The 26,559-nt window shown below is 43.0% G+C and overlaps 1 protein-coding gene across 1 annotated transcript; it reads right to left on the bottom strand.

The window, feature by feature from the left end:
• Window positions 1-833: 833 nt before the first annotated feature.
• vgll4b (vestigial-like family member 4b) lies at window positions 834-21,099 on the bottom strand. Its single transcript, XM_079342138.1, is given in 6 exon segments — window positions 834-2,933; window positions 3,570-3,633; window positions 3,636-3,695; window positions 3,974-4,253; window positions 13,149-13,386; window positions 20,516-21,099. Coding segments are annotated over 6 exon segments (981 nt in total). The 5' UTR covers window positions 20,598-21,099; the 3' UTR covers window positions 834-2,676.
• Between the last annotated feature and the right edge of the window lie 5,460 nt (window positions 21,100-26,559).

The following is a 26,559-nucleotide window of genomic DNA, read 5'->3' as shown; positions in this document are numbered from 1 at the left end:
GCTGGTTGTCTAGTTAAACATGTGAGAGGCCTGTTCAAAGTTCCCTATAGGAGGAATGTATGCCACCATGGCACAGACTTTTACAAAGTACAAGTTCATTTTGTCAGGCTGCAGCAGTCTTGCTTAACCGCAGCAACAACACAATGTTGTTCAGAACAAAAACAGTATTGGAGTATAAAATAAAATGTCTGGACACCAAGTCAGGACACAAACATGTCATTGAAGGACCGGCTAAAGACACCGCCGTGTGTTCCGGAATGCACCGTTATTCTAGGTTGTCACGTGTGAAATAGAGCCTGCAGTGACGATGTGTGTTAAAGATGAGCAGTAAGGTGGTGTGTTTATAGATTTGCAGCCAAATTATTCTATTGTATTTTATGAAAATAAAAAAAATCTTATTTCGTCTTGATTTTGATGCATTCTGGGAAAACGCGGTCCTGCTGACTCACCTGTGCTGGTTTGGTGTCTCAGCTCAGTCATGCTGAAGGCTGTAGCATCCTGTACCACTGATTCATCAACATCTTAAGAAACCCTCACGAGTTGCACATCCCACCAACACCCACACAACCAACACAACTACCCCCCCCCCCCCCACACACACACACACCCACCCCACCGCCACAGGAACCTGGAGATGGATCTCTGGGCTGAGGTGGGGTCGGGACATGCAGCTCTCATCGTTGCAGAGCCTGTCCAGAGGCTGATGTTTGTTACCATCATGATATTAAATGGAAAACAAGAAATGCACAACTGTAATATAACAACAACAATAACATGGAGTACAACTGACCCAGCAGTGAGTGTATAGTGTCTATGTCTGTTACTGTTGATGAAAGAAGTAACAACTAACGTCCGAATGAAAAGGCTAATAGTAGTAACATTTGAAATGTTTAAAAACATTAATAGATACCAGCTATCAAAAACAAAACAGGGAAAAAAAATAACAAAACAACAACAACGTGCATGTGTAAAAGTATTAGTTTACCCTTCAAACCTTTTGGAAATGTGTCAGAGTACAGAGTGAAGGAGAGGGAGGGGCGGTAGAGTGAGAGCCAAACAAACGAAAAAAAACAACACCTGTGTTCAAAGAGTGACCGAATCAAAGGTGTGTTTGAAGAGATCGGAATAATCTTCACTCCCCCAGTCGAGAAACCAGACCCCCCCCCCCAGACCCCCCCCCCCCCCCCCCCCCCCACACCCACAGAGTGGCGTTCAGAGTCATCTCTCCCCTCATCACTGTCACCGGGGGAAGACTGTGAAGCACATCAAAGCTCACTGCTCAGACAGAACTACCTTCAACAGGCTGCAGGTTGGAACGACTGTGTTTACAGTCCTCATCTGTGACGTCCATCAACAGCACATTGAGCTGACTTTGCTTGTGAAATTAAATATGAAGTGTAGAAGTTGTTTTCACTATCTGTGCTTGTACCAATTAAAGGCCCTAAAAAGGATCAGCTGTCGTTTGCTCTGGTCTTGTAGGGCTGGGCTTCTTAACAAACACCTACTCGGCCACTGCATACTCACATTTCAGACTTTCATGTGTTCTAACAGCACCCCTGGATATATGGTGAGTAAAACATCACGTATCCATGGTGATGGATGTTGGCTATTTCTGGTCTCAAACAACAGCTGTGTTCATCAACATGTAGGTAAGTCATTTAAATAATTAGGGTTAGGGTCTTCATAATTAAACATACAGTATCCAAATCTGTGTCCCATACATCGAACATGCCATCGTGCCCAGCCCGACTGATTCCACTGTGAGGATCAAGTGAAGCCCTGTACATCGGAGATCAAACAAAGGTTGGATTAAAAATGAGCCGTCTCGCTCCCAGTGTGCAGTGCTGGATTTCCAAAGTGACACTCTTTGACTGTCGACAGCAAATCGAGCCCATCGGCCCCGGGTCTCCACATGCAGTGATAAACCAGCAGAACACACACTCAGAGGAGAGGGGAAGAAGGGAAGAGAATGAGCGGTGATCACACAGAGGATGGGGATCACATAGTGGTGGCTTCTTCTTGTTGTTGTTGTTTTCTCTAAAAGGCATTGATGAACGTCAGTGTCTGAGGTTTCTTTGGTAGCACAGCCAGGTGGTTTTGTGATTATTATCCAAAGTGTTTCTCGCTCATCTTTTCTTTCAATTGTCGGGCATCTTGAACACACACACGTACAAAAAAAAAAAAAAAAAAAAAAAGCAGTTCACAAAACTACTGTTAAAGAAACATCGAAACAAATAAACAAAAAAGAAAATTAATAATTAAAACACCGCCTCTCTCCTCGCTCTTTATGTACATATAACTACAGACGCTAGCTCACCTCCGAGCTCGACACGGGGGGCTGATGAATGGTTGGAAGGAGCAGCAGCGCTATGCTCCAGTCAAGTCCAAAAGTTGAACCCTCATCGCTCATTACTGATTTACTGTCCAGCTTTAACAAACCAGGGCACAGCAGGGGGAAAGAAATGACCATAGTGTTATTGCTTGATTGTTCCTCTATGAGTGCATAGAAAGAGAGTGCAGGACTGATGGCTGAGGGTGTTTTTTTTTTTTTTTAGCAGACCAGCAGGCAGGCATTCTCTCGAGGATGCTGGTGACCAAACATTTGACCGGGTTGGGGGGGGTGGGGTTAAACGGGGGTTGAATTTGGAGGGCGAACCCTTCTGAAACCCTCCTCGTTCAGGAGACCACCGAAGGGGAATGGTTGTGATTGACCATGCGACTGTCGGGGGAGGAGTTTGGGCTGCTGCCCGAAGATGAGGGACTCCCCTTGTTTTTAATCTGCAGCCAGGTCTCGCCCAGAGCCTTGGCGAAGTGGTCGTCGACCGAGCCGGTGATGGACACGGAGTTGGTGGCGGTCGGCTCGGGCTGCTTGTAGTTCTTCCCGAGACTGCGGCGGAAATGCTCCTCGATCACGGGGTCACAGGCGGTGTTCGCTGCACAAGGGAGGAGAGGAGAGAGGTTTATTTCCCATCATGAAAAGAGAAACGTCTTTAAAACTCACTTGTATAACGGGCCGCGGGTATTTTACTGCCGAGCATCGGTTTAAACATCGGTAATGTCGATGGAAAAACATCTACTCCACTTTGTCATTGCACTTTTTTTTCATATGAAATCCCTGTTTTAAATTTCACTGTTAACCTCAATGAGATCATAGCGATTTCACTGGGCTCATAAAAAAAGCCACAGTAAAGTTATCATCCCACAGAAAACATGACGGCCCATGACAGACAGGAGGAATAAAACACATGTTTGGCTGAGGCCTCGGCCGACTTTTACAGCACACACACAGTAAATAAGCATACTGAGGTTATATCACTATTTATGTGCTGAGCACTGAAAGAGTCCCTGACTGAAAACTGGAATTATCAGGGGTTTCTTTTTTTTTTTTTTTTGAAACATCTTTTGATATATTAGTCAGTGTGAGTGAGATGTTGAAGAGAGCTTTCTATAAATGTCACCGTTTGTTTCTCTCCATTTGATGCTCGGTCTTCGAACTGACCCCCCCCCCCCCCTCCAAAAAAAACAACAACAAAAAAACGCTACAACTAAGATGCGATGTGTGCACTCACTGTTGATTCTCCTGTAGTTGTTGGCGAGACTTGAGCAGCCGTTGTGGGAGACGGGACAGTGAGACAGTGAGACAGGTTGCAGTTGCGGTTGTTGGCTGGAGCGCATGTGATTACTGACGGACGATTCTGAAAGACACAAATTTAACACTCGGAAGTTGGAAACTCTTCGTGTAAAGATGACAGACCAAAGACGAGTTTGAAGTTAAGAGGGAGAGGGAATGATTCAGTGAAAAAAAAAAATCTTTGCTAACAAGCCAAATAGGAAAAATTCAGCTCTTAGCTAGCCAAGGAGCCTGGCTAATGAAAGGACATTATTCACATTATGCTGAGGACCTACCACGCTTGAGGTTTACGCCGTAATTCAGCAAAAGATTGAGTCAATATATTCAGGAATAACGGGTTACCTGCTGGCGCTCCACGCTGCTGACCGTGTGTGGAGCTGAGGCCATCACTGCTGTGCTGCTGCGTGCAGACTCCACCACCATGCTGTTTTTGGTGAGCGCCAGCGGCTGGTCCATGCCTAAGCTGGCCAGGTGGTGGTGGTGGTGATGGTGGTGGTGGTGGGCGTGGCTGTACAGGTGGTTGCCATGGACTCCCAGCGCACTGGGCACCACCACACGCTCGATGGGGCTTCGGCTGCGGTCCTTGGAGAGGGGAGAGCTGCGGTAATCTCCGTTAGGTTTCCTGGGGAGCAGAGGGAAAGACTCGTGTTACATCTCAGTATTTCTGGATCAGGGTCACGTATCACTTTACAGATTCTAAATCCAGTTACAGGACTAGACGTCAATGCTTTTTATACTTATTGATCCCGTTTGCTCTAGTTTAGGACAATCGTCTCAAAGTGCCACTCGGCACATGTGGTCTTATTTAAAGTGATCAACCCGGAGTTTAAAGAAGAACTCCAAATAGAACAGGATTGGGAAAGAGCAGTGGCACTAGGTTTAAGGGCAAAGACTGGACTCAGAAAAAAAAGTTCAGCCATGAAGAGAGAAATACAAACTGAGTGGTAAAAATGGCTTTGAAAGGGATCAAGATTTAGATGTGAAAAAAAAAAAAAAAAAAGAGAGACAAACAGAAGAGCTATTGTAAATGGGGATCTGTGTCACCAGCAGAAACATACAGACCCCACTTCCATACACACACACACACACACACACACACACACACTCTTACTTGTCAGATTGCTGCAGGGTTTTATATGATTGTTTTTAACACACACACTCGCTCTCCGTCTCCTCGCTCTGAAGTCAAAAAGGAGGAAGGAAAAATCTTCTAACTTTATCCAACATGGATGAACTCCAAACGTATCCCTGCACAGAGGAGGAACCAATGCACTGAGTTCAACCTTAGTTTGCTCAGTTCAGGAAATCAACTTTATCTCTAACTGAAGCCAGCTGCACTCAGTGCCATCAGATTACAAATCTGTGCAGCGCTAATGTAGCATTACATGCACAGGCTGAGGACAGTTCACTGTCAACATCTGACTTCCAGTGACCTGGGTTTTTTTTTGTTGGGGACGTTCATACATGAAGCGCACACTCACACCTGAGATGGATACTAACACACACTCTCCTTCTTACTTCCCATATCTAAGAAGCCCGTTTGAAAAATCAAAGATAAAGGAAAAGAGTTCCATGTATCAACACTCAAACATAACATAAGTTTTGGACCTTTTTTTTTTTCAGCTCCTGCTCCAGCTTCAAGTCCGGTGCGTGTTGACCAAAATGTGAAATGTAGTGACACGATGACACTGTGTGCCTTACTCTTTCTCTGTACGTCATATGTGGACTGTGTTTCCTGTGTGTGTGTGTGTGTGTTCAACTGTGTGTTACACTCGTCCCTTACTGCAGCTCCACTCCCCTCCTAAAATTTGAGGCCCTCTTATAGGGAGAAGGATTTACTGTACTCGCCTTTCACTCTCTCATCCTCTCTCTCTCTCATATACACTGAAATACACACTATTTCCACAATCTTGGAGGGGGTTGATGTTCACAGCATCAAAAGTTGTGAACATAATGTATTAAATTCACTCTTTTTTTTTTCTTTTTTTTTTAATCAGTTACTGTGTGGAGGCATTTTTCCCCCCCATGAGAAAAACGTCTGGGCGAAGAATTTGAATAAGAATACACAACAGATCTGAGAGGGGGACAAACAAATCTGCAGCAGCCCTTTAAAGGTTTGTTTGGATGCATAACAAGTTGAGTCAAACAGTTGTAGATCCATGTGACCAGGCAACCTGACTGCTGGGTCGAGCATCTGGAGCCAACAGCACCGTCCTGCACAAATAAACAGTCTCCACAGAATACAGGGGGGGGGGCGAGAGAGAGAGAGAGGGAGGGAGAGAGAGGTGGGGCAGGAGGGGAGGGCGCTGAATGTGAATAGTCCAGACCTCAACTATAAGAAAGCATAGGGTCGCGAGTTTCCTTCGTTTGTGCCGAGAGCTTACATTAGTCCCCCCCCCCCCTTTTTTTTTTTTTTTTTTTACTTGTTTTGTCTTCCTCTCTATTTTCCCCCCTCACAATCGGCAGCAAACTTCCTGAGGGTCAAGGAGGGAGAGGCTTGGCAACGTTTTCAGAAAACCTAGCCGACAGCTCACTGACGAGCCTTTTTGTCCCCCCCCCTTTTTTCAGATGTATTCCATCAATTCTGTGTAACAAATACAGAGCTACTGCCATTAAAAACAAAATCACATCATCATATTCTCACAAGTGCTAAAAAGTTTATACAATGTTTAGATAATTCCTACAGGGAATCAAATTCTGCCAAGCGAAGCCTTCCTGTATAACTTGGTTATCTTTGAATATAAACAATGCCTTGATTAGCTGAGAGGCAGAGAGATAAGAGAGCCCTCTCTCTCCCCCCTTTGTCCTCGTCCCAGCAGCTGGGTCTCGAGTTAGGTAGTGGAAGTTGTTCCAAACTTTAATCATTGCCAAAAGGAAGGCATGCCCACATCCTCAGACAAGAGGGGCCGTCTCAGGAGCCAGATCAACAAATCCGACCAATGAATGGTGTGGCTGTTGAATCCACCGCAGTGCCCGTGCCCGCCCCCCCCCCCTCGCCTGATTGCGTACCAAACCCTGGACTGCGATTCATGCCAGGGATCAGGCATTGAAAAACCCACCCTTTAGTCTTTGTCTCTCTCTTACTCACCTCTCAATTATAGTTCGGGTCACAGCTGGGAGGGAGGGAGGGAGGGGGAGAGAGAGAGAGAGAGAGAGAGAGAGAGAGAGAGAGAGAGAGAGAGCAAGGGTGCTAAGGGCTGAAGGCGAGGGCTTCGCACAAGACAAGGGGACGGGGCAATGAACAAGGCAAAGAGCTGAAGAGAGAGGGTTGCCAAGTCTGGGGCGAGAGTAGAATTAGAGCTAAAAGTGGGAGTGAGAGAGAGGCGGCCTTTGAAAAGTAAAGAAGTCCTGGCACTCGGGGGGGGTGGGGGGGCGTATGAGGGGACACGCTGAATAGGAAGCAAAAGAGGCGAGAGTACACGACTGTGCTAAGAAGACAAGGGAAGAGGTTGGGGACACAGCTTAATCTTATTTCACAATCAATGTTCTCTGGGTTACTAATCACTCTTGGATCAGGCTGGAGTGTGGAGTAAACAGCCCACAGATGTGCAGAGGTAAAGTGGAGAGAAGGGAGAAAGTAATGGAGGCTTAACTGTTTTTTGTTTTCTGTTAGCGCACTACGTACTAAAATAAACTATTCAATCACAGTTTGCACATGTTGAGAGATTCAGACACATTAAACATTTATACCTTCCACTCTCAATAGAAGGCAGTGAATATAATAATAATAATACATTTTATTTGTAAGCACTTTTACAGGAGCTCAAAGGCACTTTACATGTAAAAATCACAGTGTACAGTTAAAAACAGCAAAAAAAACAGTAAAAGACAGAAAAACAGGATATATATAGAATATAAAGAAGCTGAGGTGGTTGTAATGTTGATCATCAGTAAAAATGTATTTCTACCATCTGGACCAAGCTGGAAACAGATCTGAGAGTCTTCTTGGTGGAGTGTCCCGTGAGGCCAAACTTCAGTGTTTGTGTATGAAAAAGTTCCTGTTGGTCTAGTGCAATAATCTCTTTTTAAAGATTTCTTGTTAGGCCTTTATTTGATACACAGGAGTCAGAAATTAGGGAGCGTCAGAGTGGGGAATGAAACACTGGACAGGGTCCATCGATGGGAATCGAACCCAGGCCGCCCGCATGGTGAATATGTCATTGTTTGACGCAATCACAGGTACGATGAGTGGAGCGAGGAGGGTTTTTTTTCTTCTTCCTCTTCTGGTTGACTTTTGTTGTAAACGAGAACCATGTGAGAGACGTTGAGAGTGGTCAGCCTGACACAGTAATAATAATAACACAGGGAGTAGATGTATATTTGATTGTATCCCACTAAAGTCTGGCTTATGTGCAGTCTAGAATTAGTGGCAGAGAGCGTGGTCAGCACGCACTGAAAGATCCCTTCATTTAAACCCAGAGAGTCCAGCCCTTGATACAGAAATGATACGGTCATATATCTTCAACAATATTGCAATACTAGGATCTGTCATTAAGTACGGGCTTTTAAGTAGCCTTTCACATGACACCCTTTCTTGTAGTGAGCCTCTAGTTATAGATCTCCGCTGGGACTGTGTTTGAATGACTGAGAAGGAAAAAAAAGAACTGTCGTGGGGCGATGCTCCTGTGATTTCTCTTTGTATGAGCTTATTTCACATCCAAATATATGAGGAAGAAAACACAGTCTAAATATATGCTGTTGTTTTTTTTTTTTTTTAAAGTGTGCCAGGTTTAGCTGTGTGGTAGACTGCCAATTTAGAGAGCTAAGTGTGTTTCTGTTGCTCGACCAGCTATAAAGGGCTGCTCCTTTTTTCTCACAATTGTGCTCTTAGCCTTCAGAGGAAACCTCACAAACAAATCTTTGCTGGGCAGAGGTTTATATCCTGCTTCTTCAGAGAAATCATGGAGGAATAAAGAAGGAGATGAGAGAGAACGAGAGAGAGAGAGCGAACGAGAGAGAGAGAGAGAGACACACACACAGGAAACATCTGGAAAGAATCAGGGCGTAGAGAGAGAAAACGACAGAAAAGAAAAAGGCAGAGGAGGATGAAGGCTCGACCACAGGTTACTTACAACGAGGCCCAAGCTCTGTGAGGTCTGCAGAGAGCAGCAAAATATCCCACACACACACACACACACTTTTCTCAGGCTGACTTTTTGTAGCTGAACTGTACAGCAGTCCGCAATATTATTTGCATCATATCAGAATGAAAGCAAGTGGGAAAACACCACACAGGTGTCATTCACTGAATGTTATTTGTTTAAATAAAGTTTCTTCCTCGACATACAACAAGAAAGAAAAACTTCAATGATAAAAACGCGAGCTGAAAAACGTCATTTCAGGCGTCACCGTTTTAAGTCTTTCAGAAATAGCTTCATGTAAAAGAAATCCCCATTAACTTCAGGCACATACGTGACAGTTCACGGACATCTGGGCACGGGAGCTGAAGGAAATTGTTTTGGGGGTTTTTTCATCAAAGCTTGGACTGGTCGGATATGGGCGAACCACAACAAGAAGGTAAAGGTAAAACAACATGTGAACACCCAAACAATCAGCATCAGGAGAAAAAAAAAAGACGCCACAATGCTCTGCCTGCTTTTCCCACATGTTCACACACACACACACACACACACACACACACACACACACACACACACACACACACACACACACACACACACACACACACACACACACACACACACACACACACACACACACACACACACACACACACACACACACACACACACACACACACACACACACACACACACACACACACACACACACACACACACACACACACACACACACACACACACCATGAATGATCCCATGTAAAATAAGAGGACAGGAGAAACTTCCATGGGAACAACATGCTGCTGACGTTCCCAGTAGTTCCCTTTCTCTATGCTCCAGTACTTTATGCAAACTTGTTTATCTTACTGTCTTCAAGCTCCTGTAGTACCTTCAGAGTAAAGCAAGCATTTTAAAAAGAGGAAAGAAAGCATGTGGCTTGATTGGACAAATGTATGTGGAATTTAAATTCAGCTGCAGAATTACACTAAAGAGGCTACCAGAGAACACAATATCATGAAATAGAACCAACATAGTGGATGTATTTAATTCTTCTTTGAGACACTACCACACTTCAAAGTCAAAGGATATCAACCGACCTGCTTCCTTTTATGCCACATGTAACCTGGCAGGTACAAAAGTGCTTCCCTACAGTGTTATTCCCTCATTCAAAATCATACACAAGGCCTTGTTCTGTGACTTGCTCTTATTCTTGAAGAGGGATCAAACAGCTGAGCAGCAAGACTTTTATTCTGGCGGGTCTACAGCTGCAGAGTGGCGGGCAGGCAGCAACAAGCTTCCAGCCCGCAGGCTCCAGTGGACAGGATAAGGCTTCTTTGTTCAAGACTCCTCCTACTCCTCAGAGAAAATGAGAAAGTAGCCCCTGCAGCCTGACAAGGAGCCCACTCCACACACACACACACACACACACACACACACACACACACACACACACACACACACACACACACACACACACACACACACACACACACACACACACACACACACACACACACACACACACACACACACACACACACACACACACACACACACACACACACACACACACACACACACACACACACACACACACACACGTAACGACACGTGCATACCTGCACACACACACACACACTAAATAAAAAGACATGTACTAGCCTGTCACTTGGTCTGCCAATTAAGCACTAAATCTTTTATTTTGAAAGAAAAATGGAAGGACTCGAATGAGTTAACTTATTACTGTTGCACAGTCCAAAAAGCTTGGGTTACAGCTTTCTTTCCTTCACCTCGCCTGAGCCTTCCACTAACTTCAGATTCGTCGGGATTAGACAAAAGAGGAAACCTGAGCTTCTTCTTCTTCTTCTTCATAGCTCCACCTCAAGCCGGAGGTGTCAGGTGTACGTCTGTGTCAAAACTCACTGAGAATATGACTGGCCTTTCAGACAAAGAAAAAAACCTTTATTTGGAAGCTAATATAGTAAAAAAGCACACATGAATACTGCCATTCGGAGGCAGAAAAAAACAAGACAATGAACAAAAAAGCTTCTAAACAGTTGAGCAGTCAGTGTAGACAAAAAAAAGGCAGCATGCACAGAAGCAGCCAGCAAAATCTAACTGCTAGAATGGTGTCAGATAACCATCTGTGGACATTTGAACTGTGTACGTGTGTGAGCCTGTGTGTGATTGGAGGGGAAGGCGGGTTCATTTTCTGGTCTAGTTTTTTTTTTTTCTTCCCCCCCCAAACACTAAGCCCATCATTTTCAAATTAAACCTAATCACTGCTCCTATAATTGACAGATGGTTGAAGTGAAGCTCAATGTATTAAATAAAGAAGAGTTAAGTGCAATAACCTTGCAGCGTGTTCTCTTCAGGCCGTTTTTTTTTTTACTGGCTATTTTTAACTTTTTTTTCTCCTGCCATGACAACCCATCATTCTCCACTGAGTGTAATCACAGCTCTTTAAACCAGGAGGAGAACTTTTCAGAAACTGACTCTGCCTGCAGGTTCTAACATGTCGCTCAGAAGTTACCTTCGCCGGGGGAAGAGTGCCCTCAAAGAAAAAAAAAAAAAAAAAACCCTTAAATTAAAGAACTCAATATAAGACACATATAGGATGGTCCTGGGGCCAAACAGAAGGGGAAAAACTGCTCTGTGATGGTTGAGCTGAGGTTTAATTCATGTTGCAGCAAGTCAACTGTTACTTCACTCGGGTTGAGATTAACCTGTAGCAGCTGAAGTCAAATTCAAGGTCATGATTAAAATGACGATTAAATAAAGAGATTATGGCTTATCACTGTGTGCCATCATACAGTAATTCGTTTGAAGTCTTCAACATCAGAGGCCTTCATTTTTACCAATCAGACGGCTGCGAGGAAAAGTTGCAACAAATGCTGAAAGTTGATATGACAATGAGTCCCATTGTACTTCAGCAGACTCACGAAGAAACTCCACGTCAATGTAAGCAGAATGTAACCGCGGTGTGCATCCAAAAAATATCCCTCAGAGAGAGAGAGAGAAAACAACAAAGACGACAGAAATAAAACACCGAGCGAGGAGAGAGAATTTACTGCCGTGGTTCGCTGCAGATTATAATGGTAACTCTCTCATCAGTGACAACATCCATAACAGAAAGCAAGATGACTCTGCACAAATGTCAAGGCACACAAGCTAATCCCTTGTTATGTGAGCTCCGGCGGTCACAAGATGAAGGAACAAAAAGACCCCTCCCCCCCCCTCCAAGTGCCACGAGAACAACTTGATTCAAAAGTCATGGATTTGTACCTGTGACAGAAGCTCTGTGAAGAGAATACAACCCTACCTAGTGTTCTGTAACAGCCCGGTAAATATATCCAGCTTTGTTGTTGGATTAGATTATTCCGGCAAAAGAACAGGATCCTCTCAGAAAGAGAGGGGATGCATGCATGCTGCTTCAAACAGTCACGACTGTGCCGGTTAACCGCGATCATGTAGAACGTTTGATTGATGGCAAAGTGACGGGAAAGTTGTGTTTAACTGCCAGAGTGGATTGAGAAACCTCATTTGGATATTTTGATACTTTCGCTGCTCCTCTTGGTCTCCAGCTGCTTTAAAAAGGACTACAAAGAGTTACACAAATAACTTCATGTTCTGCAAGTGTATCCACACATGTGCTCTGTCATTTCACATGCTCGAACACATAAAAATACCCTATCTGGAACAGCGCTGTCTTCTTAATCCAGGGCTTCCACTTATATCCAGTGTATGATCTCCTGTGTTCCATTGTGTCACATCACAGCCATGAAGACAGCTATCTTCAATCTGTAATAATACTATGTTCAGCTACAGTAATGGCATAGTTGCTGAGAATTAACGTGCATAAAAAACCGCACAGCTCTACCCAACACCTGCTTGAGTGTCTCTGCAGTTAATAGCGACAACTGGAGTCCAATGACTGACTTGGTGAAAACCCAGAAGGGGTCGGGAGCATCCACCAGCCCGAGCATTGGGCAGCTTCCCCAGCAATCAGAGCTCCAGAATCTCTGGAATCTCTGGAAGCAGGAATGTGGGAACTTTAGAGATGTTGAGTAATCCTTCCGTTGTGCAGTCCCTGTTTCCAGCCTGACAGAGCTCTGCAGCTATAAGGAGGCCGACTGTGTAACTGGATCAACCTGGTGTAGCAACCCTGGAGCCTAAAAGTGGGGGCTCAGAGAAAGCCTGCCTGGTGCACAGCTTCTCAGATTGAGGAGTCTGCATGCAAGCACACACGCAACAGAGACACTCGCATGAAGAAGTTAAAAAAAAAAAAAAAAAAAAAGAGTTTGTGGTTTGTGTGCATGTCGACAGATATTAGGCCTCTGCAGGTGTTTATGTGAAAAGGTGAGAGACAGAAAAGAAATGAACTGAGCATCTCCTCAGAACAAGCCACAGTGCGTTTCCTCGTGTGAACACTTACAGCTGTGCAGCAAACAGTCGGCTCATCTTGGCCACGTGTTCGTTGTCGTCCATGTCGCTGTCCCCCTGCTCCCCGCTCAGCTTCCTCTTTGTCGGGCTGATGGGAGGAGGACCTGTCCTGTGGCTGCAAAGGGAGGAGGAGGATGAGGAAGAGGAGGAGGAGGAGGAGGATGACGATGAGGAGGAGGAGGATAGAGACAGGGACTGGAGTCTGGGGTCACTCCTCAAAGCTGCTTCACCTGAGGGAAGGAGACAGAAACGGGAGACGTAAGAACAGGAAAGGAAATAAAACTCCACAAACAGTAAAAGAGGACACGAATATATTTGAAATATAGATGCGAGTAGACTTCTGGTCTTTTCAAAACATGTCTGAGAATGAACTAGTGCCAACACACTTCACTTCCACTAACACATGGATATAAATGATGATAATCAGTGAAAATGATGTTATTTGTTATGTTAAGTAGAAGGTGACTGCTTTATTGCTACATTTAACAAGCCGACCACAAAAACGACTTCACGACAGGGTTACTGGAACGCCTGTGCACCAGCTCAAACTTTGGATTCTGTTGACTTACACAGTTTGCTGAGTGAGGCACAAACCTCGGGCTATAAGCAGAGGGGGATCTGGTTAGGAATGGTTTGGAAGAAAGAGTTGTGGATGGGTTTTTGCATATGTGTGTGTGTGTGTGTGTGTGTGTGTGTGTGTGTGTGTGTGTGTGTGTGTGTGTGTGTGTGTGTGTGTGTGTGTGTGTGTGTGTGTGTGTGTGTGTGTGTGTGTGTGTGTGTGTGTGTGTGTGTGTGTGTGTGTGTGTGTGTGTGTGTGTGTGTGTGTGTGTGTGTGAGAACTATTTCTTCCTCTGTGCTTTCCTCCAGTCTTGTCCTGGTACAGAAGGCCTATAGAGCAATCAGCGAGTGGGAGTAAGAGCTAAAGAGAATCAGGAAAAGTACCACTGGCTCAGCTTCAGCACGGGGACTTTCCACTGCAGTGCAGGCCTCGTGTATCCGTCTGACTTTTCCAAAATAAAAACATAAAGCTGAAGACCTGAACCCCCATTTCAACCCATATCTTTCCCTCTAAATACTCCAATAATTTCTGATCCAAAGTTAGTTATTAACACAAAATATCCAAGTGCAACACCCAACTGCTACTCCTTTTTCCCCCCCCATTCACACACACGATTAAACTGCACTGTTGATGCTTCTTGGAGAATAACTGGCATTTCTGTTGTTGCTTTGGCAAAATAAAAAGTGGAACCAGGAAGAGTGAGCAGCACAATGGTGATGTGATCATTCAGAGAAGGTTGTGCTTATTCTGCTGCTTCCAAACTGCAACGCTCACACAGTTTAGACATGCCGAGTTATTATGAATCTGCTGGAATCTTCTGTCCTTGTGACAAGACGTTGCACATTTGAAAACACGTCAATCAAAAGAACAACAACTGGACTAAAGTTACAACGAGCAGAATGCTGCTCACCTGTTTGTTTACAGCTAACGTTTTCTGTGCCGTTTAAAAGGCAGAGATTTTAATAAAATAAAAGTGGTCTATGTTCTTTTGGTGGATAAATCAAAATGTGATTTGAATATGATGCAATGAAACTAGTTTAAAGCAAAAACTTCTTTTGTCAAGGAGTCATTCTGAAGACTTTCACTCACACACACACACACACACACACACACACACACACTGAAAAGGCTTTGTAATGTAGTAAATGGTGTGCTCTATTCCTCCACTGTTCCCTCTTTGTATGTGCAGTTTTAGCATGGCCTCCCAAACACAGTAGCAGCTACCCTCTCTCTCTCTCTCTCTCTCTCTCTCTCTCTCTCTGGCATGTTCCTGCTCGCCCCACTGTGTGCCATGGCAACAAGGCGGGTGACATCATTGTTTTTGGCAGGACGGAGCAATGGCGAGAAAAAAAAAAAGAAAGAAAAAAAAAAAGGAAAAGACAAGAAGGGAGAGTGACACGCCACGCTAACCAATCAGACGCCAGGACACAACAGCTTATCAGAGGTTCAGAAGTGAAGCGCTCAACGAGGGGCGAAGCTGTGAGTGTTTCCCTGCACATGAATAAAACATTCAGCGGTCGACAGTCAAACACAGATGACCTCTCTGCTGCTGAACAGTCAAACTGGACACCATTACTCTCAGTCTCATTACTCAGTGGGAACTCATTCACATCCGAGTAATACTGCTGTAGGTACAATCAATACATGTCATGTACGAATGAATGTCGTTCAGAAACAAAACCATGTGAGTGAGTCATTCCTCTTTCACCATGATCGACCACACGGTCAAATGATTGTGCAGGTGATTATGGAGGAGTTCATAACCGACTGAAGTGGCTGGAACAGGCTTAAATTGAAAAGCAGAAATATCCAGATAAAGAGAAAGACTGGAGTCTCCGTTTTAATCTCCTGTCTTCTGTGTAATTTGACTTCAGCGTGAAAACTAATAAAAACACAACCACGAAGAAGCAGTGAGGCTCAGGTAGACTACAGAGTAACAGCTGATGACAAACATTAACTCGGCATCATGTACATTTTGTTTCGTTCCTGAAGAACATTGTCAATTCACATGCCTCTCTCCCCCCCCATCAACCAGCAGACAGTAGGGTTGTTGCACAGAAGTCAAGCTTCTCTCTACCTTTCCCCTCTCTCTCAGTTCATTAAGTCCACATGATCAAAGCCTATTTCTCTTGACAGAACTTCAAACAGCTTGGAAATCTGGATGAGATTGGATTACAAACAGAGGTGAACCTCTATCTCTCCATTTGCCCCCCCCCCCATACTTAAAAAGATGAGTCCAGACATGTCCTCTCTTCTCTCTCTGCAAAGAGCAGCAAAGTGATTATTTTTGGCTGAGTTTCTCACTAAACTGAGCTCGTCTCTCCAAGTTACCTTTATTTTTAAAGTCCTTGGAGGTTTTAGACTTTAAATACTTAAAAGAAAGACAAACGGTCACATCTGTGTAAGATGGACTTTTCCAACAGGATGTTATATCAGTTTCTGATCTCCCGCAGGAGAAAAAAAAAAAAAAACACAGTAAAAGAGAGAGAGAAGTTGAGATTTTTCATCCTGTTTATTTTCATCTGCTCAGCAGCAAAAAAAAAAAAAAAAACGGACAGTCAGCATTCCCCTGGACTCAACACTGGCAGGAGGACTACAACTGATCACAGCTTTTCAGAGAGAGAGAGAGAGAGAGAGAGAGAGAGAGAGAGAGAGAGAGAGAGAGAGAGGGAGAGGGAGAGGGAGAGGGAGAGAGAGAGAGAGAGAGCTGGCCAGAGAAGCAGCAGACAAACAGCAAACGCAGCGAGAGAAGGACAGGGACAGAGTGCTGGAGTAGTGAAAGTGAGACAAACTCAATCACACATCTTATTCGACACAATCATTTATGAAAAATAGAAACAACAGCGCCCTGGTGTGTCGTTCAGAAATTAAAGTGGGAACAATCAGCTGGCAAAGAAAGAAGTCCACAACTAATAACAGCTTAAAAGGCTGCACAAGTCACTTCTGACTGAATGGACCACAATCGATGTTGATATTAAACGTGTTCTTGGCGGATATACGAGGTCCTGAAAGGCTTCCATGAAAAGCTTTTGTTCTGACCCCTTAGATAAACATGACTTCATGATTTTATTCCAGTCCTCTTTTCCAAGCCATGCTAGCTCGCATCATACGCGCTGATTGGAACCACTTATAAGCCATCAGCAATATGTGTAGCTTCAATACTATTTTTAGGATAGCAACAACAGAAGGAAACGCTGAATGGGATTTTTTTCTCTCAACCCAGGCCTAAGTCGATACAGTGGGAGAGAGAGAGTTCATCAAGAACTAAGTGAATAAACGCAATTTGTGTCAGAAAAGGAGTAACCTTTCACTTTTTTAACAAACCTGGAACTGCCAGCGACCTCTCACGAAGGCACACAGACATCCTGCTCTACGCTCGTGCACCTCTTCACGTCCAATGAGAAATCAACGTTAAACTCGTAAAGCTCCCGTGGAGACTGTTTTTAGGAGGTCGTAAAAGAGACTTACTAATCCCTATGTTTGACCGTTCTTATTTTTTTCCACAGAAAAAAAATCTACTTACATAGATGTGGACAAAAATCAGTGAAGAAATAAAAAGGTTGGGCACAGTCCACAGGGGTCCAAAACCCCCAAAAGTCCCAGTCGCTTTAATGGTTATCTAAACGCAGCTAAGTATGTAGTGTCTCTTTTGACTTTATCATCGGAAGCGTGATTTTTGACCACGTTAATAAATGATGGTGATAACAATAGTGTGAACGTTTGGAAAAACTTCTCAGACAGTGTACCAGTATTAGAGTATGTTTGTCTGTTTGTATCCAAGTGTTCAAACTCATGACTCCCACAGCACTCGGCTCCTTCCAGCCCTTCTTGGCTCCATGTGTTTGAACATGAGGAGCTTCTCTTTCACTCTTTGTACTGGTTGCCTGTTTTCCCCGCTATGCTCTTGTATCTGTATTTTCTTATCGCGGGGCACATGATCGAGTCAGATTTTAGCTCAGTCAGCTAAAAAAAAAACACAAACAGAAAAAAACAACAACAAATCAATGGGCTTATCCTTCAAAATAATATCCCCCCCCCCCCCCCGAGATCGAAAGAATGCTTTGTGTCTTAATCCATCACACACACTTATAGAAGTATATTAACACCTCCTCCCACCTTCACTCTGGTTATTTCTTAAGACGGGATAATACCTGAAGTACAAAGCTTTGCACTGACACAGGAAACCATTCTAACTGGCTTCACTCCAAGGTCAGTGCCGCTGTTTTTATCTGCTAAACCATCTCTCAACTGATGGTTGAGCTTTAAGCTCCCCTGTGTCAAATCTATGCCGTAACATACAGCACATCAGAGTCACACAGTCCTGTACCTACATACAGCCTGACAGGCACCGCCTCAACTAAGCATCCAAACGCTGCACACCTCAAGCAAGCCCTGTGATTGGTCGTCACCATATTTAAAATCCTGCAGAAGGAAAACCCAAGGCTATTGATCCGCTCCAAATACAACATTATACAATTGGTTTCAGTCACCAGGGTTTTTTCCTTCTTGCATTCGACATTCTGCCACTATGTTTATCGTATTTACTCCAGTTCACCAGAAAACACACTGCCAAACCACCAAGGATGAAGAACAGTGTGACTTTGACGTGAAACATTCTTCACGTGTACCATCGAAGAAAAATGCATCGATAATAAATGTTGTCCCAATACAAGCCTACATGTGAATGACCACACTTGAAATCTGCTAGAATGTGAAATTTGATTTCTATGCTGTAAGTACCAGATATTATCTACATGAAGTTGTTTTACTTTGACAAAAATAAAAGGAGAATGTAAAAAATGAATGCCAAATTTGAAACAAAAATACACCAGAATACAAGTATGAGAGCGTTTGATTGAGTCCAGGAGGAGGAGCCCCAGACTCTCTGCCTTAACCTTGGAAATAACACATGAGCTTTAATGACTGATTTCAAGTTTCAACTGGGCATGTATAATAAATTATTATTTAAGATTTGTCATTTCAAGTGCACAATTATTAGAATTCCTAATGTTGCTTGTTAAATGTTGAGCCATTGTGCACAGTACACATTGAAATGTATACAGGAAGAAAAGAATAAACATCACTGGAACCCTGTTTACACAAACAAGGAATTTTTTTTTTTAAAAACTACTGTAATCGGAAACTGGCAATACAACTAGCATAGAAATCACTTCAAAACAACAGACATCAACATCAACACAGACATCTAAGCAGCAGCAGTATGAACCAGGCTTTACTGTCACTGAAATCATACAAACATGTTGTGTGCCTGAACCGAGGAACAAAACTTGAAATGTCACCTGCATGCAAGAATAAAGTTGGTCTGCACGTTTTCCAAACAAGTCATCGAGCGACTTCACCTTCCAGAAACTCATTAGAGTTAGTCTGTTCACAGGGTCATCATGAAGCCATTAACCAGCTGCTAAACCTTTTCTCTGACTTCCATTCAAATCTGCTTCTGACTATCTTTCAGTCACAAAGGATTGCAAAATGCACATTTGATTTGAAGAAAACATGGATGGTCAATAATCAGTCGTCATTAACTGAAAAAAAAACACATTTATTTTCTATTTGCATTCTTAACATCTATTTTTTCTAATACTCTCAGTGGGGTAAATCATTGATTCAAATCTACATTATTAGTTTCACTTGATTTCCAAATGTGAAATAACCCTGGAGCTACACTGTCACTGTGAATGTATACATCATTTAATTGAAATGATCATCTACACACACTGTAAAGAAAACTACCTCATGTTCACTTCATCATCCTTATGCACTACTCACCACTGCACTATTATCTTATTTTTAGACTTGTACATATGAGTCATTGATATTCGTTAGTTAATTGTTCACATTTTAATGTTTACATTTGTACAAAGAGAGCACAGTCTACCAAAGTTAAATTCCTTGTGTGTTAAACATACCTACTGGCTAATAAAGCTGATTCTGATTCAAATGTGAAAATCATGACATCTGCAGCCTTGAGTGTGTGAGTGAGTATATTTTGAATGTAGGGACAGTCTTCCTAGTATCTAGCCCCCAGAAACTAGACGGGATGATATTACAGTCCCTGACATGAGAGAAACTACAGAGCAGAGGACAGGAGGAGCTGCACTACTCTAAAGTCAGTGGATTTACTGAGACATGGAAGCACTGCGTGTCCATGACATAACATTAAACTCCAGGCTGCTCATGCTCGAAATAACTTGTAGTCCCAGACTGGAAAAGAGGAGAGAGAGGAGAGAGAGGGGAAAACGTGGGAGGCCTAAAGAAACACAGATACAGACTTCCAAATGCAGATTCTGTGGGGTTTAGAAAATCACAACAGAAAGTCAGAATAACTAAATGTATAGTAATAGAGGGAGTCAGTCACAGGGAAGCCCTGAAACACACACACATGGCTTCGTGCACTCTTTTATTCAACCTTTTATCTCAGTCATTTGTCAGGTCTACCTTTTGAAGAGCGATCAATAGTAATAGGAACGACAAGTCAGGATAATAAACAAACAGCATGTGAGAAAATGAGCAAATAATGTTTCACTGACAATTGAAGCTACACTAATTTTAGCATGTCCCATGAAAATGTAACGCAAGTTCACACCTTAAGAAAAAGTTATGACCAGTTTCAAATTACGTCGCTTAGAAATGTCAGCGTTTGTGCAAACTTTACATTTTAGTGACCCGAGTGAACATTTCTATCAAAGACGTTGTTTTATGGTAACTCTCAGCGTAACTTCAACGGCTGCTTCGACTTTTAAAAAACAACAGCCCAAAAAAAACAAACAAAAAAACTTTACCTTCATAGCAGAGAATGCCAATGTTGTTGTTCATTTTGTCCAGGTACTGGTAGTTCAACAGGTCCATTTTCGTTAGAAGCATTTATCGAGTTGTTTGCAAAAAAAAAAAAAAAGACCAGCTTTCTCTTTTTTTTTTTTCAGTCGACGGTCAAAAAGCTATAAAGGCCCAGCCTCCAACTTTAGTTTGGAAGAACCCCGCTTTTCTAAATTAAAAAACCCTTCTAACGGATGGTTCAAACTGGATCCTCCCACGTTTTAATGCGTTTTGTATACTTTATTTAGAAAAAAAACACACGAGCGAAGGTATCGCGGTGATAAAGAGCTAACAGAGAGTAGCGTCAGTTGTCCTCACAGCCAGCTGTAAGTCGACTGCACTGACACGCAGGCTATGCTTGGTATGACTTCTATGCTGCACCAGTGGTTTCCTCTAGTGCTGAGAGGGGCGGACTGGGCATGCTCGCTAAATCCCTGGAGAGCCTCAAATATTGGGGATGTTTTACGCACAAGATCAGCCTCCACAAACATACTCAGAGAGAGAGGGGGGGGGGGGGGGAGGGAGAGAGAGGGGGAGTCGAGTTCATCAGTATAAAATGTCAAAAGTTTCACGAATGGACACCATTACAGTAGTTTATCCGCACAATGTTTTACATGCCTCAGATAGTCGACGTTGCCTACAACACGAAGTGACAACTGGAACTTTAGAGGTGCCATAAAAGTAGGTCTGCAATATGGCTCGTCGTCTCTAAATGAATAGGCAGGTTTTGGACAGAAAAGGGCAAAAGTGACAATTAAAATGAACGATTAAGAAAAAATAGCCTCTGCTTAAAAAGATATGTTGGAGTGACCAAAAAACTCCATTGTTTTTTTGTTGTTGTTTTTTTTATTCCGAGGGTCTGTATCCTACGCAGGCAGAACAGAATATAATAAACTAAGGGATTAGTTTATAAAGACAACTAAAGAGAGTGGAAAACACATTTATTCTATCTGTTAATTCAAAGTGATTTATGAAAATTGCAAGCTGTCTTCAGTGGTTTTTCAAATGGAGGGAAAACAAACTTTCAATGTGTGTGGATACAAAAACACATTTTAAAGTGGTTCTCTCCTGCCCCCTGGTGATTGAAAAGGGCTACACAGGTTATAAAGAGAGATGTAGGAGAAAGTAGAATGAAAGAGGAAATGGAAATGGGTATCATCATCATTTGGGATGAATATGTTAATATTACTGTAATTCTTCGGAATATTTCACTGAGAACACAATGAGCAGGGTGTGGCTGTGATTCAAAGTGTGAGTTTACACACAGCAACACATTTTCCATGTGCATGCTAGCGGGCCACACTTACCAGCAAACACACAGGAAGGGAAAGGAGAGCTGTCATGAAAAGCACCAAATACATGTAATGCCACAGCTTTGTCATCGGACATGAGCGACTTTTTTAAGAACTTTCTTTGAAATCTAACTAAGGCTAACTTGTGCCTTGCCAGCAGACTATAATTATTTAATTATTCCTGCACCGTGTCTCTTGCACGAACATGAGCCCTCATTTACAGTGCATCTGCACGGAAAATAAAAGATACCGCTTTCCGCCTCTGGCGCACAAACACACATCATCACTTTAGGTCTTTTCAAACACCTCCCCCTCTCTTACTCATACAAACCTAAGCAAACAAATAAACACAAAAGCCCCCCTCCTCCCTCTTGGGACTCCTCGTAACAGTGACTCAGAACTAATGGAACATGCGTCTTGTCTCATTGGACACCCTTTGTTTCCAGAGTCACACACACACAACAGGGCTTAGCTCACACAGGGACTTGTGTTACTGCTGCGACTAGAGCCTTCAATACCTCAGAAGCTCAAAAGTGTTAAGAGGCCGAAAAACTGTTTGGTTGTTGGATTCTCCTGTCTTTGTATCGTGAACAGGTGTGTGACGGCAGATTTTTTTTAAAAAAAGGCTTTCTGCAGGAAGTGAAAACTATAGAAAGTATAAAGCAGTAATGTGGTCAGTGTTAGCATTAAGCATGACTAAATGTGTTCTTATGAACTTATTTGGTTTGCATTTATCGCAAACACTTGACTTTAACTGAGTGAAGAAAAAAAATGAAAAAGTAAAACCAAGGCTCAAACACAGCGCCTTTGTTCCTACTGTACATGCTGTAAGATTGAACAAGTATTCTAAGGAGATTAATGGTTACACAATAAGTTGGTGAAACTCTCCCTCTTTCTCCCATAAAGACAGGCTGCTACACATAACTTCACCTACTGTGGTAAAAAACTGGTTTCCCACTTTACTTTCTTTAGACTGAGTTATAAAAGCAGAATGAACAAGCGATTTTTGCCACAGGAAAAATAACCTTATGCCAGTTATGACAGTGGGTAGAAAAACTAAAATATAAATATATTTAAACACCAAAATTATGTTGCCTGAAAAAAACTCACTGGCTCTCTTACTTATGCCAATAAACACTTCAGCTTCTTCATTTGTATATGATTTGTTTTCTTTCGCGCTGGACTTTGCAGCAAGAGTCAGGATCCCTCAAAGCACCCACCCACGTTTCACACAGTGTTGTGGGTACACAAGCACCCTTCATCTCCAGCACTCCTGCTCTCCTGTCATTATCCCCCTTTACTTCCTGCCTGTCTGTCTATTCATGTGATCCATAAAGACAAGAGGCCTACCACACCTTCTTAAATCTCCTGCGGTGTTGTGTGTCTCTCTGTGAACAGGTCCAGGCCTCTCTGGGGAGAGGGTGTGTCTGAAACAACACACGGCACAGGCCAGGTGGTGATTCATCCTGATGCTTTATTAACACGCTCCACTGTTGTGGCACAAACACTGGCTGATAGGATGATGGTAGAGTGTAAAAATGGGGTGACTAACTTCAGACTCCCCCCCCACTAATCAAGAAATCTGCCACAGCTGTCCTATGCCTTATTAGAAAATCAATAAAAGGAGGAGCCACTTCCTTAAAACGTGATCATGAACGTCATAATTATTAAGCCAAGTTGGAAGAGAAAAAAAAAAACGTTTCAACTAGACGAGGTCCTACGGTCAAGTTCTCAATCACTTTACAGCGCTCTCTGTTCAAACACCACCACACTTTCACAGGCTTTGTTTACACAGTGATATAAGGTGTTGGAAGACGTTTGTCCCGTCTGAAACGTAACATGTCAGCTCTCGGTATCAGAGTGGTTACTTAGCTACTTTTTCACAAACCTCGAGGCTGTGAGATGTTTGATGACACATATAATGTCTGCAAACACCCGAGTAGGACAGACGAACCTGAATTACAAGTTATTGTACGACAGGTGGATCGTTTTTTAACCCTCTGCAAAGTGAAATGTGTCCAAAAAATTTGAAATTCATTCATGAAAATCCCCCTGCAATGTCCGACTGTCAAAAGCCAGCAGGAGAAGGTCAGCTTTCTACACTGGCACGTACATCATCTAAGTAGCAGTCGGAGGCAGAATTACAGTACACAACTGTAAAGGGCCACTGTTCCTGAGAGTGTTTGTATGGGCAGACTCACAGAGGAGGAAATATCAGCTTTCTCAGCTGAAACAATGAGGACAACAAGGTGATTGTTTGGAAGTGATGCTATCCAGTCATTTCCCACCGTTGTGCTGTCTGTGTGTCAACATGCTAGCTTAAAGCAGTACATGATGGATACAACATGGAATATCATTCTTTTAAGTCCATTAAAACACCAAGCCTCGGTCTGTGTGGCTCAACTTCAATTCATCACCATCAGAGTTCTGCTGCAGGACAGAGATTGAAAGAGATTGAATTCATCACAAGCAGTCGAAAGAATAGTGTTTTATGCAAACAAGTGGTGGTTTTGACTCTGCATGATGTTTTCACTGGAGGCCTGGATGTAATGGACCAACGCTCTGTTTTGATGCTGATGTCAGGTGAACTTGAAGCAGCTACTCTGCTCAGCTTCATTGAGACAGTTGATTTATTCTGGATTCATTGCACAGGAACATTTCACTTACAGTGTGCAAACCTAGACTGGTGGTAAAAACATCATTCATTCATACAGCAGTTCAAACAAGCTTTTTTTTTTTTTAAGAAAGTTAAATAATACATGTCATTTTCATCTTGTTGGACCACATTTTCCTCCCACACTTTAGACTCTCATATCAGATAGTGGTTCCATTCAACAGGAACTCTGTTCTCCTCGTGAGCGACAGTCAACGCTGCATGATGGTTTCTCTTTATTGTCTTACAATCTGCAGCGACAGAGACGAGATAAGCCAGCTGAAGAGTGAGCAAAGTGTTCTCTCACAGCCGAGATCATCGCTGTCTTTCTTACTGCTCACCGGCCCTGCTGAGTAAACTGTCACCCACACCCACTCTAAAACTGGTCTGCTGTCTATCTGCCCTCCAAATCGCAATACTTTCTCAACCCATTTACAAAAGCTCTCCGCTTAAAGTGGCCCACAAGACCTTGACAGTAAAAAAAAAAAAAAAAAAAATCAATCCTTTCGTTCCTCTTAATCTTTTTCTTCTCTCTCCGTCTCCAAATGTTGTGTACAAAAAGAAGAGGAGGACAGTTGCTGATCTCTCACACTCTTCGATGCAACAATAGATAGACGTTTTTTGGGGGGGGGTTTTTACAGGTATGCAACTGACAGACGCACAACTCGGATCTGATTGTAAGAAAATGTTTTCTGTGCAGCAAAGGTTTAAAGAATATATGCAGGTGAAAGCAGTGACATCTTCTTCAACACAACGTTCACTCTGACAAACAAAAACATCCAATCCCGAGTATTTAATCGCACAGAAATGGCTTATTAAAGTTTGGTTGCTAATGTAAGAAAGGTCAGTCATTTGGACTATCTCTCTAGAAACTAATTATTACTTATCAGGGAAAATAACTGATGCTGGTAGCTAACTGACCCCATAGGTGCTTATTGTCTATTGGCTGAGACGGCCCTGCGTGGGACAGCAGGCTCTGAGCCATGTCCCTTTATGTTCTGCATCAGCCTGGATCACACCCTGGCTGTGCTCGTGTGTAGTCAACACAACCTTATCTGTGGATGCCCAGGCTTGGAATACAACACATTCTTTTGTGAGAGGAGTGTGTTCACATACTATTAGGTATGACTGTGTACCAGCCTTTCTTATCATCTTCAAATGTATAAATACTGCTGGAAGAAAAACGCCTCAGCAACATGAGGATAGTTTCTGTTCATGTGTCTGAAAGATCATACAAAGAAATCTCACTCTTTTTGTCTTTTCTTTCTGTACCTGGACCTGTACCTATCAGGCAAATACAGCCACGACGAAGCCTCCGTGTGTCTCTTGGTTTTCTGCAGCAGAGGTCAGTTTTTCTTTGCGAGAGGCGTTTCAATCCCGTTTCATTTCATTCTGAGAAACTATGGTGAGTGCTATCAAAAAGAAAGGAATGTGGAGCATGTGTGGTCAGCACAGCTCTGAGAAATCGCTCCCCGGCTAAGACAGCAGCACTGGTACGGGACCAGTGAGCCTGGCATTTACCGAGAGCGAGTGTACGCAGGGTTCTGAGAAGTCGCCTCGGTCCCAAATTCAAGCAAATACTCAAAGAGGAGCCCTTAAATACTGAAGCCTCTAACCGTAGAGATGTGACTGTTAGAAACACGAGGCAGACAGGTGAATGTGAGAATCGCAGGATTACTATATAATAATATAAGATACTTGTTGTAACAATACCGATGACATCACGATACAGCGATCCTGTGAAACTCAATATATTTCTAGACAATCACGTAATGATAAATCATAATATCTGATGAATTGAAGACTTCAAAATGGCTCTAAATACTGCAGGTAATGTGTACGGTTGATGCATTTATATACGAACTGCAATTTTTTTTTGACACTTCGATTGTCTTGCTTCTTTTCACCGCTCTCTGACATCACTACGCTCTCTTCTTCTACTTTTTTTTATCCCGCAGTCAACAATTTCTTTGACTTGTTAAATTCGGTGAAGGTTACCCTCATTCATTTCCTTCGTTCCACTATGTGGAGTCACGAAGTAGCAATGCGCTAATTGGCAGGGAAA

The sequence above is a fragment of the Symphodus melops genome (genome assembly GCF_947650265.1).
Source record: "Symphodus melops genome assembly, chromosome: 4".
NCBI lineage: Eukaryota > Metazoa > Chordata > Actinopteri > Labriformes > Labridae > Symphodus > Symphodus melops.
Note: the sequence above shows the minus strand (reverse complement) of the source record. Positions and strands in the feature narration are given on the sequence as shown.